This window comes from Aythya marila (genome assembly GCF_965140915.1).
Source record: "Aythya marila genome assembly, chromosome: 15".
Lineage (NCBI taxonomy): Eukaryota > Metazoa > Chordata > Aves > Anseriformes > Anatidae > Aythya > Aythya marila.
In genome coordinates, this window is record NC_139056.1 from 16,482,682 (window position 1) to 16,502,194 (window position 19,513).

Consider the following 19,513-nt stretch of genomic DNA (forward strand, 5'->3'; position numbering starts at 1 on the left):
GGGTTTTGCCAGAGAAAGCAGTGTGGGGGCAGCCTGCCCCCTGCCCCATGCCCCCGTGCTGCGCTCTGCCCCGGCACTCACTGCCCCTGCTTGGTCCCAAGCTGTGCTGAGCCGGGTGAGTGAAGGGTTTTGCACTAATTGGGCCTGAAGGGAGAAGAATACGAAGGGAAAACTTAAAGTTGAGCCTTTTCTGTGGAAAGAGGTGCTAATGAGTTTCTCTGCGTTAGCTGGGGAGATGGTTTCTGTGCCCATCAGCCAGGCGAGGCTGTAAGGGAGAGCTTTGCTGTTCTTCCTTTCCCTGAGGTGTGTGGTGGTGTCACCCCTCCTGCTGCCCCACGCAGAGGAGCAAACAAGCATCCTGTGGGCACACAGCACCTTTTGGTGCTGCGGGAGGAGCGGGGAGCTGACCTGGTGCCACGGCCTCGTGCTTCAGCACATCCTGGGGCTTTCCTGAGCAGGCAGCAGTGCACAGAGAGTATTCCTCTGAAGACTGGGCTCTGGCTTTCAGCAGCGGGCACCCGCTGGCACAGGAGATATTTCTGCATGTTGCTGCCCCGTGGCAGACCCACAGCGTCCCCCATACACGGGTGCACCCGCGCAGGGAGCGCTCTTTGCTCCAGCCTTGGCCGTGCCGCCGTTAATCTGCCCGCTGGAACAGTTGCTGGGGACGGTAAATAACACAAGCTGTCACCGGTGACCCTGAGCTGTAAGGACTCTTGATTATATCCAGCCCTGCGCCGCTCTGGAGGCGGAACCAGCGGTGCACAATTTGGGTTTTTGCAGAAGAGCTTCGTTGCATCTCTGGTTGTTTCTCGCGGCGTGTGTGTGCACCTGCCGTCGGCAAACAGCAGACGCCGCCTGCCTGGCTGATGGCAGGGAGCTCGGCGTGGCAGGAGAGGCAGGGAGCCTTGTTCTGGGGAGGCTGGGTGTGCAAAACAAAGCTGGCCCCGGTCTCGGTGTGGCCAGCCCGGCCCTCGGTCTCCGTGTGAATGAGGAGGGAGGGAGCAGGCAGGTGGGTGAGCAGCCCAAGCTGGTCGGGACCCTGCACAGGGGAAGGTGCCCAGGTCCTGGCGATGATGCTCGGTGGTGCTGGGAGTGGTGCTTGTCCTCGTGCCTCCTGGTGAGGGGCTGGTGTGGCCCAGAGCTGCTTGTGAGCCGAGGGCTGGCTTCTATCTCCGCGGTTGGCACCGAGCGTAGCAGGGCTAATTTCCAGATGGATCAGTCTGGAAAAGGTGGGAGGGGATCCGCTCAGGCCAGAAGAAGGGAATGGAAATAAATTAATTCCTGCATGTCTTTCAATGCAAAACCAGTCCTGAATGTCAGAGGAGCAGGGTGCTGGGCATTTGGTCTCTTCCACGTGTAAGCTTTGCCACGCGGGGTGGCCCTGTGTGGGGGATGAGGGGTGGGCTCCGTTGGTCCAAGGGGGCTGTGGGCAGGAGTGCAAGGACAGAGGGGACATCCTCAGCCCCTGGGTGTCCCTGCAGGGTGGCCTTGCCCTGGGAAGGGCACCTTGGTGTCACCCGGGCCGGGCGCTTGGTGCCCTCCTGGTGGCAGTGCCGTGCTGGGGAGGGACCCCACGTCTGTGCTGGGCGCGCTTCTCCTGCAGCTCTTCGTCTGAAATTGGCTGGTTCTGCATTTCTTATCACTGCATGAATTTTAATAGGAGCCAGTAGCTGATTTTCTACTTTTACATTTGTTGCTGTAAGGAAAGCCGAGCTGTGTTTGCCCAGAGCAGCTCTCCTGTGGTGCTTCCCACCCCATCTGCTGGGTTTCGGGGGGCAGATGTGATGCTGGGGCCGTAGGGACCGGGTGCTGCCCAAATCCAGGTGAGCTGGGGCCTGCAGGGCTTGTGCCTGCAGGGCTTGGTCTGTTCATGGGAGCCCACCTTTATTTTACTGATTTACTTAGTGTCTGGTTCCTAGGACGACAGCTGCTGCTGGCTCCTGCTCCCCGCTCCCTGGACAGGCTCTCTGGGGAGCAAAAAGCCTTTTTTCCGTGCAGCCGAGCCCTGCTTTGCTTTCAGCTGCTGCTCCCTTCCCTTGCAGAGGGACACAGCCGTGCAGTCTGCTCCTGATCACATGAAGCCTGTCATTTGCATGCAGGGGCTCAGTTGCCAAGAGATGCTGAGAGCAGAGCCCGTGGCGGGCTGCACCCTCTTCTCACATCTGCTAGTATTTTATTCATGTTTCTTTGGCTCTTGCATTTGAAAAATAATAAACCTCCTCAGCGTGCTCTGATCCTGCAGCACACTGGTGAAGCGCAGATACCCGCGTGCTGTCAGTAATCCCAGTGGACACCAGACTCAATTCCTGCCTTGGGGAAGGCAAAAAAAAAGAAGTAAGATTAATGTCTTCAAAGCAGAAAAGTGCTCGAGTCGCTCTTTAAATGAGCATCTGGAGTGGCCTGGAGACCCAGAGCCTGTTTAAGACGACTCTGAAAGAGTTTGTGCGGTGCTGTGAGGGTGCCTGCCCCGGTCTCAGCACACGAGGGGCTCTCCTGCAGCCCAGAACAGACTGGGTGCCCGATCCAGCTGTGACATCTTGCATCCATCTCAGCCGACAGCAGTGCTGCGGGTTTGCTTTGGAGGGGAGGGGGAATGCAGAGCAGTGCCCTGCCAGCCCGCTGCGGGGTCTGCGGCCCTCTGGGGGGCACAGTGCGAAATTGGCCCCCGTTTTTGGGGGGTGAGGGGCTCTGAGCAGGGCTGGAGCATCGATGGTGCTGGGCACAGAGCCGGGCTCTGTGCTAGGTCTGCTCGCGGGGCTGGGGCCTGTGATGGAGCGTGGCACGGCCACTAACGCGTGTCAGTGGGGCCAGAGCGAGTCTAAACGGTTTGAATATTTAATGGAATAATTTTGGCTTAAGTTCGCTTTCATCTTTCATTGGTGATAAAATATTGAGCTCAGCTGTGCAGAACTGGGTTTTTCTTTGAAAGCAGCAGGAGGGCAGCCAGGCCCGTGGGAGGCAGGGCTCAGGGTGTCCGTCCCACAGCGCTGGCCCCATTACAGGGGCTTGGGGACATCCCTGCCCCACGGTGCTCACCTCGCTCAGCCCTGCAGGTCCCCACTCGGGGCACGGTGTCCAGGCTGTGGGCACGGTGCTGAGCTGCTGGGAGCAGAAACCTGGGTGCTGGTGCTGCCCCAGGCAGTGGGGTCTGTGCTCAGCCCCTGCCCCGCACCGAGCACTGCAAGGATAACGTGGGCTGCAGCCCTGAAACCTGCACGTGTGAGCCCCCGCTGCCTCTCCCCTGAGCTGCTGACTCACTCGGTACTGCTGATTAATTATTTGCCCCCAGGAGGCTTCAGCACGTTTCTAAATAAATACGCCTCGGGGAGAGCAGGGCGCAGCGGAGCTCGCCTGGGTCCTGCCTCTCCCCTCGGGGTTGCAGCTGCCGGTGCTGGGTCTGTGCTCGGTGGGGGCAGGGGCTTCATTTCGGCTGCAGTGGGCACCAGGCAGGGTGCTGGGGCATTGCTGCCACCCCCGGGGGGCTGTGGTGGGTGCCGAGGCTGTGCCCAGAGCAGCTTGACTCCAGAACTCAGCCCCTGCCCCAAGAAGGACTGGGTTTGGAAAATGTACGTGGGTGGTTGAGCGTTGGGTCCTGCCCAGCACCAAGGCAAGGGTTCCTGATGTCCTCTCACCTGGGAGTCGGGTACGAGCCATGAAGTTAGACATGGCCCTGCCACGGTCGGAAAGGCTCTGCTCAGCCCGTGCCTGGTGTTTGTTATCCTTTGCAGCTCGGAACAGGCTGTGCCTGCAAGCGATCGTCTCCCTTTGGCTCAAAATAAAATAAATAATAAAAATCCAAGAGCGTCGGAGCCATGTTAGTGGAGGGAAGGAGCTGGCAGCGCGTTGCGTGGCTGAGCAATTGTCCACTCGTCCTTGGCTGGCGGTGGGGGGGCCGCTGGTTTCTATGGTAATGGGGAATTTAAAGATCAAGCGCTTGTTTACCTGCAGCGCCTTCGCCACGAGGAAGCTAAATATTGTGTTGGCGTCGTCCTGGGGGAGCAAGGGACGCAGGGGGCTCGGGGCGGTCGTTGGCGGAGAGCCCTGAGGAGGAGGATGGGAATGGGGCCGGTGGGGTTTGCTGCCCGGGACAGCTCTGGTGACACCATGGGGACGTCCCTGCCTGCCCTGGGAGCACAGGTTTGGCACACGGTGGGTGTTGCGGAGCCGTGGTGCTGCCCCGTGCGCTGCCGTCGGCCCCATCCAAGAGAGATGGAGCTCTGGTGCTTGCCCTGTAAGTGATCTCCAGAGCAGCAGTGTAATTCATGTGGCTTTGTTTGTCTAACAGGGGCATAAAGTATTTTTAATCCTGGCTAAGCACCAAATCATTACCTTGAAGGATTGCAGAGCCTCTCAGAAGCAACAGCAAATATTTCATATTTATGCCTGCATAGGAAAAAATGTTTTTCCCCAGTCGTAACTAATACGTGTCAGGAGCTCCTGCTCCTTCAGCTTTAGGGGGTGGTGCACATCGCCCTGGTCCTTGGTGGTCCAAAGACAAGGAGAAACACAATGGGGAGCCCCGGGGGCTTCCCCCTGGTGGGATGTCAGTGTTGGAGAGGTGGTGGGTCTGGGCAAGGGCAGAGGGAAACACTGCCCACACAAGGCTCAGCAGCAGCAAAGCCCTTTTTCCCTTTTTCCAGTGGTCACAAGGCTGGCAGCGTCTGTTAGGATGCAACTGGTCCTGATGTGAACATCTGGCAGGGTTGTGTTTCATTTTGTTTTTTTTTTTTTTTAATTTTTAATTTAGTCAAAGCTGTTAAATGAAAAGCTGTGAAATGGGCGGAATCCAAGCCCAGCTGCGTTTCTGCACCCGGTCCTGCACGGGTTGGATGCCGAGAAGCCGTTCACTCGCAGCGAGCCTGACCCTCGCGAGCCCCGGTTTAAGCCGGGTGCCTGAGCGCCTCTCAGGATGTTTTCCTCCTTCCTGTCAAGCCACGATGTTCCTATGCCCAAGTGACACATTTGGGAAATGGAGGCTTTTGCTTTTCCAGCTTTGCTTACGCGGGTGTCTCTATGGAAACCGCTCCGCCGCCCTCCCCTCTCGCCAGCGGGCTCTCTGATGGCTGCTCCAAGCGAGGAGCTTGTGTAACGCGCACCATTTTGTGGCACGAGCCTTGTTATTAGCGATCGCTGCTTGCTTTTCAGTCCATACCTGCCGGGTGATTCTCCTCCTGGGGGTCTCTGCCTGTGCTGCACCCAGTGCCACCCATCCTGCTGCTGCTCACCCCAATACTGACAGGCCATTGGGATCAGCTGAGCTCAGCTCCCAGTTCCCCTCCTGCCACAGAGAGCTGTTGGCATCCGCTGTGCTCTGAACCTTAAATCAACTCCTAGTCGTGCTTCTTTTACCCCTCAAACCCAGGCAGGGCAGGCTGCGAGGGGTACCCAGGCCCATGTTGGGGCACGCAGACCCGGCTGGCAAAGACCTTGTTCAGCCACGTAGATGGCAACGCTGAGCGTTGGGTCTGAGCTGCCAGGGCTTGCTCCTTGCCATCGTGCCAGGGGCTGAGAACTGTGGCTGCGTGGTGGGAACGAGCTGCTGCTGGTACGTCAGCAGTGCTGGGGTGCTCTCCGACAGGGCACCTATCCGTCCATCCATCTGTCTGGTGCTCCTGGGTCATGGTTGTGGGAGCCCAGCATTATCCTGCCCTGCCCTGGAGTGCCAGGCACTCACCTCCTGCCCCGAAGTTGGAGAAGCTCACACGGGCTCCCCGGTGCGCACGCAGCCCCGCTCGCTCTGCGCCACGGCGGAAGTGCCGAGGGATTGCTGCTACTCACAGCATCTCTTTTTAGAGCAGAGCGCGGGTTTTGGCAGTGGTGCTGCCCAGCCCACGCAGCCCCGAGCGGTGCCAGCCTCAGGGGAAGGCTGGCAGCTCTGCTGAGCTGGCGGGGACGCGGGTGAGTCTGCTGTGCCGTGCTGCGCCGTGTGCCCGGGGCTGAGCCACGCACTCATTGAAGGTCTGCAGGTGGAGAGGTGCCGGGGGAGCAGCTTTGCAGTTTTGAAGGCATCTCAAGCCTCTGGCTCTGGTGTGGGTTTGTTCGGGCTCGTGTGAGTCAATGGCTTCTGAAAGCCGATTGAAGAGAAGCGTTCCCGGGAGATCACGCATCACAAGTTCCAGATGAGTGGGCTTCTCTTTCTCCTCCAAGTGCCAAGGCACACGTGGCCTGAAGCCAACCCGGAGCAGCTCGGGTGGCTGCTCTGCTCCTGCACAGAGCTGGGACGCGGTGGGGGGCTGCTCCTTGCCCCCTGCTAACCCAGATGTGCCGGGTGCCCCAGCGCTCAGCACCCAGTGCCAGGCACAATTTGCTGTGAAATGTGGCCGTGTTGTGGTGGGACCCGAGAGGGGCCGGGCATTGCTGCCCTGCTGCAGTGCTTGGGAGCAGGGCGGGCAGTGGCGTGTCCCCACAGGACATCCCCACGGCACATCCCCATGGGCACCCCTTGGTGTCAGGGTAGGGCCCGGGCTTCACGAGGTCTGGTCACGGCAGCAGACCTCGACTCGTTTTCTGCAGGGTGTCAGTTCAGGCAGGTCTTTCTTAAATGCATTCACTTGCTGCACGTATTAATGTGCGTGAATTAATGTGAGAAGTGCTTGACAATGCTTAAAATAACTTTGTTCCCGAGCGGGCGTCAATGCACAGCATATGTGTTTTTCCCTCCTGAATAATTACACACGTGAGGTCAAATTGCTGCTAACAGCTCAGCTCACCCGCGGGACCTGCTGTGCTGGGAGGGCAACGGGTGCAGGACCCCCCCCAGAGACCCCAGCTGCAGCCTGAGCCATCGGCTGTGCTCAGGCTTCCCAGGGGCTGTTCCTGGGAGGGCAAAAAAGCCACGGTGCCAACGTGTGGGTTTTGGTTCACTTCTGTGAAGGGTTTGCAGGTGCCTGTTCCCCGGAGCACAGCCCGGCTGGCTGGGTGTCCCCAGGCACTGCCCCGGTGCTGGGGCTGGAGGTGCCGGATTTGGGCTGTTTCAGCACCTGCTGCTTTTGAGGAAAACTGGTTCACTGACAGGGCACTGTTCTGGCAGAGCAAAAAAGGTAAATCCAGCAAAGGGGGAGCAGGAACCGAGGGTAAGGATGGGAAAAACCCCAGGAGCTGCTGGCTGTGGGTGCTGTGCCCGTTCCTCTCCCCGTGCAGACGCAGCAGCTCAGCTCAGCATAGCCAGGGCGGCTCCACGTGCCCGTGCCTGGCAGACGGCATTATCGCTATTAATTGCTGCCGAGGTGTTCTGAGACGCCAAAGATAGGCCTGAGGAAGAGGCTGCGGAGAGTCTGCTGGCTCTGCACCTCGTGCCCGGGCGGGGAAAGGAGCCTGGTTTTGATCACATCGCTGTTTGGCATCGCACGGTTGTGTTTTCTGTTTCCTTCTGGCCAGAGGCTGCAGCTTGTGCTCGTTTCCCAGCCCGTGCTCGGGCAGCCGCAGTTCTGTGTCTGAAGCACGCCCGGGGTGCTCGGGGGCTGTGGCTGCACTCGCAGGGTGTGCGAGGGGCCTCGGGCTGCAGAGCTGTGAAGAGGGGGCGATGGGACAGCCGGGCAGGGACACAGCCCAGCACCTTGGTGTGTGCTGCACCAACACCTCTGTTGGGCTGTGGTTTCTGCATGGCTGTGGGTGTGGGGCTGGGCTGTGCAGCGAGGCTCTGGCCTCCTGGAGCCTCCTGGCCCCCCTCTGTGGGATGCTCCAGGGCTCTGCTGGTCCCAGTTGGGAGCAGGTGGGAGCGAGCTGGGCAGGCACTGCTGCTCCACGGGGCTTTCTGCGATGTTGAATCCTTGCGAATTGTGGGCTCTGACAGCAAGACAAACACAAGAGCTGGAGCTATTGCTGGAGAGCAGAAACTCTTCTCAAAGATCAAAGCCAGAGCTGCCATCAGCAGTGCCTTGGCTGCGTGCTGTGCTCCGCGTTAGCGCTCACAGGGATGCATCTTTGTGACTTCTTCCCTGTGCCATCAGCGAGCACCTTGGAGCTGCAGCCCTGGCGGTGGTGGAGGCATGCCCAGGGCAGAGGCAGCATTTATCTCGGTGTCAGTTTATCTCCCGGTCTGTGCCGGGTTGTTTTGGGCTGGTTCTGCTGGCTCTGCGGGCGGACAGCCCAGGAGCACAGCAGTGGTGCTGGTGCCCGTGGTGCAGCCAGCTGCTGAGGAGGGGTTTGCCCTGCGGGGAGGGGGCTGGTGCTCGCTGTGCTTCAGCCCCCACTGCTCCGTGCGCCCAGCTGCGGGACGCAGCAAGTGGGCTGGGGCTTTAATGAAGCACTGAGAGCTGGTACGGGCCGTTCCCAGTGTCTCAGTGGACTTGTATGAACTTCAGAGACATGGATTATATTACATTAGTTGCTTTTTTTTCCTCACTAAATCCTTCCTTCGAAGGGTTCCTGCTTAGGACAAGCTTTTGAGAGCTGCCTGGTGTTGCAGGTGCAGGATGTGTGCATTTGTGCGTGGATGCGATCAAGAGCTACAGATTGGTTTGTCAGGTCTGTTTTTTTAGGGATGAGAAGTGCTATTTAATAATGCTGTTTGCAGTGCTGTCTGCAGAAGATCTTCTGTTACTGCCAGATGCTGCTGGGATGTTTGCTGCTGGATATTCAGGCCTGATTTTTTTTTTTTTTTAAATTGGATTGCAAAGCGATTTCTGAAACTTCAGGCAAGTTTCCATCCATTTAGGTGCCAGCCCACCGATAGGAAGAAGCCTGGCTGCCGCCTGGCCGTGCCTCTGGCTGTAATTACAGCTACAGCTAATTGCACGCCGGGCCGCACAGGTGAGTCGTGGTGGCCACAGCCTGGGAGCCTTTCTCAGGGGCATCTTTGTTCAGCCCAAGCCAGTTCCCTGCACTGGGAAAAGTCATGTCCCTGGAGCTGAGATCGCACCGGGGGCAGAGCAGGCTGAGCAAAAGGCTGGGTGTGAGATGGGTGCTGGGACTGGGATCCCGGCTGGGGCAGGGCTGGGGCAGGATCAGGGGAGGGAGATGTGCCCGTGGGAGCTGTGTGTGCTGGGGGCTCCACCTGGGACGGCACTGGGGGGAGCGGGGAGGATGCTCTGCAGCTGCAGGTGCTCGCAGGGCCTTGGCCAGCTCCCTGCTTCCCAGTTATGGTTGGAATTGGTGATGAAAGCTTCAGAGAGCCGGACACAGAGGAGCTGTGCCTTGGGGGAACGGCTCATCTGCTGCACCCGAGGCTGTCCGGGTGGCCCAGCCCCAAGGACAGGCCATGGGGGGCTCCCAGGAGGGAGCAGTGGGAGCGATGGGGCCACAGGCGGTCACAGGGCTCATCCCGGGGCTCTTGCTGCCTCCTGCTCCCCCCAGCTGGTGTAACAGAAACCCCGAACGAAGCAGACTGTTTCTGACAGGGACTGGCTTCTCTGGCATAAAAACCGATGCAAGGTTTTGTTTTCCCCCAGGAGCAGAGTAAACAATTCCCTGTACGGCACTAATTGATGACCCATTTTTCATTCTTGTAGCATTGACAGGCGCTGCGTACGCTGCATGGGGGAACTGATACCACAATAAATGTGCTGTAAAGATTCCTGTTCTGCTTTGCCGCATGGTATGGCCTCGGTGGAGAAAATGAAGATAAATCTGTTTGTTGAGCACCACGTTTCTTATTCCCAGTATTGGCACGGATCTGTGTGAGCCATCTCTGCCCCCTTTGTTTCCAAGACTGCCTGGTTTAGAAGTGAGCATGGATATTTTTAAAAATCTCTCCCCTTTTATAAAGTGGAGGAGACGGAAGGGCTGAGTAATGCAGCTGGGACGGGGGAGCTGCCACGCAGTGTGCCCATGGTGGGAGGAGGACGTGCCCATGGGTTCTGCGGGCTCCCAGGACCCGTCCAGCACCTCAGCACCAGCGCTGGGAGGCACTGCAGCATTCTGCAGGCTTCTGCTTCTCGGTGGTCTCTGCAGGGCTGGGCAGGGTCTGAGCAGTTCTGGGCTCTGGGACCTCTGCAGCAGATGCTCTCCTGCACATTTTTAGGGCAATAAGCGAGTCTCTTCTTTCCGTTTCTCTTTTGGCGAGCCATTCTCTCCACCATCCTATGCAACCCAGAGGCACAGAGTTTCCTGTTCAGTGGAGCAGCCCAGGCTGAGGAGGGAGAGCTTTGGGAACACGGGCACCAAACTGGGGCTGCTCCTTCCCTGGGGTCACCTCTGCCAGGCACGGCTCCCGAGGGAGATGCTGAGGAGCAGAGCAGGGCTTGCTTTTACAATACATGATCCTAAACAGATCCTCTTACCCCTAATCTGTCCCTAAGACACGGCTCTCTCCTTCTTGCCAGAAAAACCTTTTATGTGCAGACTGATGTGAATAGAAGATGATAAGTCACTAATTCTTCAGTGTGTCTGCTTTAAAAAGAGGATTGACTCTTATCTCCTGCAGGGCCGGCAGCCAGGCAGATGTTAATTGGGCTTTAATGTAGCGAACGTGGCTCTCAGGAAGACGGGCAGTCGGACTCCTGCGCCTTGGGCTGCAAACGGCACCTGGGGCAGCTTGTGGGGTGGTGCTGAGCCCTGCTCGTGGTGCGGGGCCTGGTGTGCAGAGGGGACACAGCGGGGTGACCCTCGGGGGTGGCAGGCAGCGAGGGATGGCCCCAGCAGTGTCCGTGGCGAGGTGCTGTGTTCGTGTGCTGATGGTGGGGTCTGGCCTGGTCCCATTTTGGAAAGGACCTCGGCAGCGGGGCTGGGCAGGCTGGCTCTGCTGCACACAGGGTGTGCGAGTTCTGGGGGGAAAAAAGGCAAAAGTTTCTAAGTTTAGCAGCAGAACGGAAGCGCACGGTGCTGCCGAGGAGACTAACGGCCTGTCCTGGCAGACAAATGGCCGGGCTTGCTCTCCGAGCAGAAGATTTATGGGACGATGCGGAGGGCACCGCTGCGAGGCCTGCTGGCTGCCCGGGTGTCCCGGCCTCACCGGGGGACCTGCCAGGGCTGCCTGCATCCTGCCGTGCTCCCCTGCTTCCCAGCAGGTTTGTGCAGGCTCAGGTGCAGCGTGGGGCTGCTTTGCCTCCTCTGCTGCATGGCACAGGCTCCTCAAATGCTCATCCCTAAGCTGCGGGCTGCTGGGCTTGCTGTTTGCTCTCCCCATCCAGACAAAACGTGCTGGAAGCATTGGCTGCACGCACAGGACGAGCTCCTGCGCTTCTCTGTGACACTGGGACAGGGACAGCAGCCTGGCACCGCGTGCTCTGAGAGCTTGTGCGAGGGGAGATAAGAGCTCAGCAGTGCTCGTGCTGCTCTGGTGTCTGTTTGCGGTTGCTGAAACTTAAATATTTGTTCCTGGTTCCAATTTATCTCTCTTAATGGATCTTGATTTCAGAAGTGCAGCTCCTTGTGCAGTATGGACCTCGTGCTCTCTTCTTGTTTGTTACCCCATCGGACACAACAGAAGGTGTTATTTTTTTTTTTTTTTTTTAATCAGCTCTGTCAGAGCAGTTTCCCAAACAAGATGCCTGGGCAGCTTTTCCTGGAGGCCCGGCATGATACAGCAGCCTCGGGCATGGCCATGCTCAGGGACAGAGCCCCCATCCTGCGCACTGACACCTCCTGTTCCCGGTGCCTTCGGGAGCCCTGTGCCACGCTCCCATCTCCGTGGGGTCTCGCTGTAGCTGGAGAAGGCGCTGAGCACCCAGCACCAGCTCGCTGGCAGCGGCACGTGCGTGTTGGGGGGAAAACTCCAGGGTTTTAATGAGCAAATTGAATGCCGTGTCCTGCTGCTCTGGGCAGATTTCCACATCGATCCTTAATCCGTTTTCATAGCCGCTCTCAGGGGCGGTGTGTGTTTGTCTGTCTGCTACGGCCCCGTCACAGCAGTGTCCCTGCCACACTGTGGGGTGCTTGTGCTCGCCGTGCTGTGGGGGGAGCAGCCGGGGCAGGGGCTCCTTGGGGCTCTGCAGAGCGGATTTGGGGTCTCTCCTCGGCACAAACCCGGCAGGACCCCGCACGCAGCCACGGCTGGCACACCAAAGCCCTGGCAGCGCACCCAGCCCTGGCCGTGCGGCGGCCCTGGCAGCCCTGCAGCCCGCAGCTCAGCCATTACTGCCGCTAATTAACTCGGCGAGCGCCCCGGCCGTCGCTGGTCGGGTTTGATGTATGCTCTCTAATGCAATTGTTCCCCCTTCCGCAGGAACTCGCCCTCCCGCTTATTAGCGCGGGCGCAGGCGGGTGGGATGCTGCTGCCTTCAGAGCGCACTAATAACATTCGGTGGTGTTTTTTTTTTTTTTTTTCCCCCTATTCTAGACGTGGAGATGGCAGTGTGGTGGGGACCTGCCCCGTGGATGACCCCCCAGCAGCAGGGTGGGCACAGCCGCAGCCCCTGGCACTGGGAGGGGGTGTGGGGCTCCTTGGGGAGCTGCCGGGTCCCCGTGCCCCGGGGTTTTCTCTTCCCAGCCCTCCACAGGTGGCCGTGCCCAGGCTGTGCCGTGCCACCCGGGTGTGCTCAGAGGGGGACGCTGTGGCAGGGCTGTCGTTCAAGGCAGCCCTCGGGGTGCCGGGGAGCCAGGGCTGGTTTCTATTCCCTGGTGTCGGAGGGTTTCAGCAAGCAGCTTGTGATTTGTCGGTTTAATTGCGAAGCGAGTTAATCCATGTATCCAATTTAATCTTTAAGGCTTTAATTAATGAGCTAATGTGTGGAAAAGCTGCAGAGGCCGAAAGCAGGACAAGCCAGGACAGGGCTGTGTGCGCGACTGCTCACCACGGGTTTGTTTCCCTGCCCCGCTGCCCTCCTGTGCCAGGGATGTCCCCAAACAGCAGCCACAAACGAAGTGTCCTGAGAGCAGCAGGGCTTGGGGGAGCAGTGGGGTTTTGTTCTGCCAGTGGGCGCCTTCCTCCCCTCCTCTCTGCTTCCAAAAGGCAGAGCTTGTGCTGCGGTCACCGGGGTGGGACCGTGCTGCGGGGCTGCTGGCGCGTGGCTAACGCGGCCCCTAACTGCAGTAACCTGCACTTGGAAATTCAATTTCCCCTGCGTCTGCAAGGTTCCAGCTTTATTTATCTGTCATCCCGAGGAGTATTTAAGCTTACAAGCAGCTTGTTTCCTCCAACAAAGGCGCTCCACGCGTTCCACCGCTACTCCCACCAGAAAACATTTCCTAACTCCGCCCAAGCCCTGTGGAAGGGACGGGTAAGCACGGCTGTCCTGAAAGCAGGGAGCGACAGCACAGCTGAGCTGCGTGGACGGCTTCCCTGCCTGCTTCTGCGTAGCGGGGGGGCCTGCTGTGAGTATTACCTCCTTTATGTTAAACTGTGCAAGATGAGGAACAAACCCGCAGCAATCCAACACGGCTCCTCCTTGCATTCAGGGCCAGCAGCGCGGTTTGTGTTTCGGTACATTGGAGCATGTTGGCTTTTGTCTTTGGCTGCTTATTGTTCGCTAAAACACCCAGCTGTGCCTTTTAAGGGCTGTGAGTATGGCATTGAAGTGTAGCTCCCTGAGCTGGGAGCTGGCAGCCCTGCTGCTGGGGTGGGCTCAGGCAGCCCCTCCGCTGGGTACCTGCTGGAGCCGCCCCGCGGTGCTGGCTGCAGCCCTGCCCTGTGGTGCCGTTGCCTTTTTTCACCCAGCCTGACCTGCTTCTGCTCGGCTTTTTTTATCTTCTTTTACCTGAGTTTTGCTTCCAGCCCGTGCTCACTTGCAGTGCTCCTTTGCTCGCATTGACCCGATGGTCCTGCAGCAGATGAGCAGGAGCATCCCGAGCCACCTTTCTGCTCCAAATTCAGCTGCCCAAACTTTGCTGGTAGATAAACGCTCTACAAGTTGGAGGGGCTGAAAACAGGCACTTGGGAAAGCTTGCAAATGCACAGGAATTTGTGTCCCCTTGTTGGCACATCCCATGATCTCCAGGACCCTTCAGGCCACCTGCCTGAGCACACTGTGTAGTCCGTGCCATGGCTCCGAGCCCCCCATTGCTCCTTGCAGAGGGAGCCGGGGGGGCTGCAGCACGGTCACACTGTGCCAGCACCAGCCCCAGACCCCACTGAAACCCTGGGGACTCAAGGTTTTTCCCCAGCCTGGCCCAGCAGCACTTGGGTGCACACACTCCTCATTGCTCTTCTAGATTGCAATTAATTTTAAGAATCCCCCCCAGCACAAAATGTAGGTCAGTCCTAATTAGTTTGAATCCTGCTGCTGCCAGCTTTGCTTTTAATTAAGCTCCTCCAGAGGGGAGGCAGCGCACGAGGTGCGGTGCTGGAGCTGCAGCCCTCGTGGCACTCGTCACACGCCTCGTGGTCCCCGCTGGCAGTGCCCGGTCACCCGGCTGCCACCGCTGCTGGCACTGCGCTCACGGCATCGCTCACCACCAGGACAGGGGCACAGAGCCCCCCTTCCCACCCAGGGGCTGCTGTGCCCTGCTTGCTCCGTGTTTGGGGTGAGCCAAGCCCTGGGCACGGCTGTCAGCTGCAAACTGGCCCCGGTTTGTGCATCAGCTTGGGGCAGGGAGCTGGCCACGAGCTCCTGTTCCCCAAGATCCTCCTGCTGCAGGCAGCTGCAAGCTGTCGCCCGCAGGAAACCAGCTCCGGCTGCCAGTAGAGGTTTGCCTTTCATCCAGCAGCGAGGTTTGTGCTATGAAATATTTAGTGAGGACTGGCTGTCCCTCGCCGTTCGCTCGAGGCTGTGGCTGTTGCGGGGTGATGCCTTCCTCCCAGTCCCATCCCCTCTGTGCTGGGCAGGTGGTGGGCCAGGGGTGGGCTGGGGGCCAGACCCTGCTCCCTGACTGCAGGGGGGCAGCTCTGGCTCAGCTATACCGGCCTGTGTGAGGCCATTGGGGCTCGCCAGGGATTTCTGAGGGCAAACAGGGCATGGAAATGAGATCTCTTGCAGAACAGGCAGGCTGCACCTGCAGAACATGCATGGATTGGACTGGCATGAGGCAGCAGCGTGGGGCCAGCGCCGTGTGCTTCACAAGGGGTCTGTCACTGCAGGGGGGGCACTGGCAGTGGTGGACTTTAGGGTCCGCACTGGGACTTCTCCCCTTTGCTCACTGTGCTCTTTTTTCCAGCAGAGGGGTCCTGTTCCCCCCGGGGTGCCGTTACACCGCGGTCTCTTGCACTTTGTGTGTTCCCCCGAGCTGCTGTGGCTTTGCAGCCGATGGCGCCATATTTCAGCACCAAAACGTTCTGCTAATCCCTGACACGGTGTGAGCGGTGTCTGTGGAGTGTGGCTGCTCCAGCCCCTTTACATTCACCCTCGGCTCTGCAGACAGCGCGTGGTGCTGGCACCCTCAATGGACCCACTCCGTTCCCCTGCCACAAACCATGCGCCCGCAGCCCCCTGCCAAGGAGTTTTCTCAGCGCCCTGTGCAAGAGTGTTCGCCACCCACACCCCTTCCCCTCCCAGCCGTGGGCTGGCTGCCCGTTTTTACCCCTTCCAGGGCTGTGAATCACTCCGCTCCCTCATCTCAATCACTGCCTTTGAAGGTATTTATAAACTGCGACCGTCTCCCCTGCGCCTGCTTTAGCAGACGGTGTAAATTTAGCGCGCTTGTTGACTCCGCTCCTCTCTTCCTCGCCCGCATCCTTGCTGCTGGAGGAGCGTGGCTGTGCAGGAGCTGAGATCTTACCTCTGGCCTGATTAAAAACATCAAAACGCAGAGGCAGAGCCCTGCCAGCGCTGTCCTGGCGGGTGATGCCGAGCGCCAGCATCCCACAGTGTTGGGTAATTGCGGCAGGTCAGCGCGCGAGGCGCTGGGATGGCCTCTCCGTGGGGCAGAGGCACTTTGCCGAGCTCTGCCTGGTGCTTGGTGGCCGTGCCTGCTGCTGAGGTCACCTCACAGGACTGCCAGAGGGGATGCATGTGGCACTGTGCACCCCGGGGAGCTCCACACGCTGGCTGCAGGCTTTGGCTCAGTCGTAGATGCAGCAGGTGCCGGTCCCCAGCACACCCAGCCCCGTCACGCACCACTGCTTGGGATTGTTTTAATCACACCCTGGTGATTACTGTGCTAATTTCTGTCGATCTAGCAAGCAAATTAATCTCCTCTCTGCTCCGTCCTCTGGGGCTGTTTGATCTTTAGGGCTGGGTTTGATGAACGTTTAGAGCTGCCTGCAGCTCGCAGGGCTACGGTCTCTTGGTGTGCGGTCAGAGTGAGGCCCTGGCCAGGCTCTCCCCACTCACCTCATGATGCCCCTGTCCCACACCACCGCCAGCTCCGTCCCAGTGGTCGTAAAATGTTTCCTGTTGGCTCTGAAAAACAGGATCTGAGGAGCTGGCACTGCTTTGCTGGTGCCCGTGGTGCCCAGCCCCTGCCCTCGGGAACACGCAGGTCTTGCAGTGCTGTGGGATGGGTGATGTCTTCCCAACCTGGCTTTGCTCCCTCCCTGCTGCTGGACCTCGCAGGAACCTGCACCTCAGCCCCAGGCAAGCACCGGGGGGATGGCACAGAGGGGCACGGCCCCTCCTGCTCCTCCCTGCCAGCCCTGCTGCCAAACACGAGCAAAATGGGGAAAAACAAACCAAGAGGGAAAGCGGTGCTTGCTGGGAGAAAAATCAGCAAAAGTGGCAGGCAGAGGAGTTATTTTTACGTTGCTAACTGAATATGGAGTAGTTAGCTGCGCCTTTTGAAGGCCATTAGGATGGGATGCTGGCACTCATTAATTTATTGCCAGAGGTGGTCTAGCCTGAGCCGCGCAGCACACTAAATCAGCGGTGCAGACACAAAGATTTAAGTATCCAAATATATGTAACTTGCAGCAGACGCGGGAAATGATCTTCTCACTGTGCCACCAAGCAAATGACTCCAACAGGCGCTGTGACCAATTTATGCAAGTTTAAGAAAAGGGGAGAGAAAATCAGCATAAACACAGCGGTGGAGCCGGTGCAGGCGCGGGGCAGCAGCTGCCAGGCAGGCGGCCTCACCGCTGCTTCTCTTCTCTTTCAGAATAAGGTGCTGACGGTGGATGGGGTGAAGGTGAAGCTGCAGGTGCGTCCCCGTGGTCCTGGAGCAGCTCCTGCGGTGTTCGGGGCTCGGTAAAACCCCTGGGAGCCAATGGGCCAGGAGTAGCCCCAAAAGCTGGTCCCCATCTCCATCCCTTGCTTGGAAGCTGTCATTGCCTGCATGTACACGCGTGTGCAGTGCACCCCCTCCTCTGTCCCTCCCTGCCAGCCCCTCCAAAAAGCCCCGGCAGCAGGCAGAGCCCCAGCAGCTCGCCCTGAGCCCCAGCTGCTTCCTGACCCCTGTGCCAGAAGCCGAATAACGCCATTAGCACCGATCTTCCCCCGACAGCAGCGTGGCACTCTGGAAACATATCGCGGCATTAAGAGCTGATAAATTAAAGTAACGAGTCCCCACACATCCATCTGCTGGATGGATTTTCCGATTATTAAGGACGCGTCGCGAGCCCTTTGCCGCACGCCGCCGTCCCCACGGCCAGACGTGCTGAGGGGCAGGGAGGAGCTGCTTAAACATTCACTGCGCTTGGCACCGCTCCTCTTACCGGCCTCAGAACCCCCCTGCAGCCGCGAGGCACTCACGGTGCAGACAGAGCAGCCCCTGGGCTGCTGCTAGAAGCGAAACGCTGAGGGAACGTTGTGGGGTTGTGCCGTGTGCTCGTTCTGCCCCTCAGGATGCAGCTGACCCCTGTCTGTCCTCTGCCCTCCAGATCTGGGACACGGCGGGGCAGGAGCGATTCCGCAGCGTCACGCACGCCTACTACCGGGACGCCCACGGTGAGCACTCCGCGGGCTGGGGGCTCAGGGGGGGGCACGGTGCCAGCACTAACGAGCCCCTGCTCTCTCCGCAGCCCTGCTCCTGCTCTACGATGTCACCAACAAAGCGTCCTTCGACAACATCCAGGTACGTGCGGTGCCCCCCGGTTCTCTCCTGGTGGTTTCAGGCAGCTCCGTGGGTTTCCTGCACTGCCACCGCAGAGGCTCTGCAGCTTCTGAAGCCCTGAAAGCACTCAGAGCAAACCCACAGTGCACTGGCTGCAGGTGGCACTGGGATTTACTGGTGATGATGGTGCTCTGTGCCAGCCCTGGAGATGAGCAGGGCCTGGGGACTGGGGAAAAGCTGGGTCCCAACCGGAGGGAGCCCGGAGCAGAGCTGTGTGCCGGGGGCGCAAAGCGCGGCCGCTTCCGAGGGGCTGCGAGCGGTGCCACGCAGCCGGCTGGCAGCGAGGACGGTGCTGGGGCGTCGGAGGACGCGCGGAGAACATTTCCCTTTCCTGGCACGTGGAAGGGGTGACAGACTCACCGCACCGGCAGATTTGTGCCGCGTTAATTACAGCACCAGCTGGGGAGCTCGCTCCTGCTAAGCGAGCGCAGCCAGCCGCTAGGAACGAGGCGCTCCCTTGTTCCACGGCAGAGTGTGCTGAGACCCTGCCCTGGAGCATTGTGCTGTGTCCCTGCCCTGCAGCATCGTGCTGTGTCCCTGCCCCAGGAACATCGTCTTGTGACCCTGCCCCGCAGCATCCTCCTGCCCCCCTGCCCCAAGGGCACCGGGGGTGCTCCCTGCAGGTGTGGGGAGCGGGGCACGGCCAGCGGTGGCGTTTCGTGCTGAACTTGTGACTCCTCCACGAAAATTACTCGAAGATTTTCCCCCCACGTCATGGGGTGAGGGATTACGGGGAGTTAGGGTGGGTTTGATTCAATTAGGCTGGATTAGAGGAAGGCAGGCTCGCCACGTGCTGCCTGATCGTGCAGTGAAGCAGGCAGGGGGCACAGCCCGGAGCAAACCCTTGGCTTTGTGCTTTACAAACACAAAGGGATTTTTATTTTTTTTTTTCTGCTACAAGGATGGTGAATTTCCCCAATAGCAGCCTTCCAGCCAAGGAGGAAATTTGGGTCCTGGAAGTGCCTGTGGGCAGACCCCAGGGTGTGCAGGGGGTCTGTGGGACCCGGCTGCTCCCTGCCTGCGGTTCCTGCTGTGCCCAGCTGAGTTTCCGAGCTGGGCTTTTCATTTTACATCTCACCCCCAGCCATCTCCTCCCTGTGCCTGTGTAAAGCCCCTGGTGTGGTGTGGTTGTGGCAGGGTCCCCACGGAGGGGCCCCAGTGCCCTGGCCCTGGGCAGCCCCCATCCTCCTCCTCCTCCTCCTGGAGCCGCTGCTCCCGGCAGCCTCTTTCTGCTTGTCTCCCCCCAGGCCTGGCTGACAGAGATTCATGAATACGCGCAGCAGGATGTGGTCCTCATGCTACTGGGAAACAAGGTGAGCCTGGCGGAGCTGGAGCTGCCTCTGCCGACGGTCCTGTGCGGGTGCTGCAGGTGCCATCAGGGCATAACACACGGGTGGTGATTCCTGGTTAGCTGCAAATCTTGGGCCAGCAGAGCCACCAAAAGTGTCTGTTTGGCCTGGGGCAGCTGCTTGCTCTCCAGTTTGGGAGCCCTGCTGCTTGCTGGAACCCAGTCTCCCTCCTGGTGCATGGGAGCTGGCTCCAGCCCCGCGTGCTGCTGTGCTGCAGAGCCCCTCCTGGGAATACGGGGGTGAGTCAAGGTGCTGGAGATGACAGGAGCCTCTTGTGCCCATCCTGCAAATCCCCGCTGAGCCCCGGCTTCCCCTTGCTGCAGGAGCAGCACAGCACTGCTGCTTCCCCCTGCTGCTGT

The 19,513-nt window shown here is 59.3% G+C and overlaps 1 protein-coding gene across 1 annotated transcript in view; it reads left to right on the plus strand.

Annotated features, from left to right (window-relative positions):
• RAB26 (RAB26, member RAS oncogene family) overlaps nt 1–19,513 on the plus strand; it is a 29,843-nt gene that overhangs the window by 6,913 nt on the left and 3,417 nt on the right. The window contains exons 3-6 of the mRNA XM_082772813.1: nt 16,852–16,893; nt 17,573–17,639; nt 17,714–17,766; nt 19,053–19,118. Coding sequence (XP_082628939.1) covers nt 16,852–16,893; nt 17,573–17,639; nt 17,714–17,766; nt 19,053–19,118 — 228 coding nt within the window. The remainder of the gene's footprint in view (nt 1–16,851; nt 16,894–17,572; nt 17,640–17,713; nt 17,767–19,052; nt 19,119–19,513) is intronic.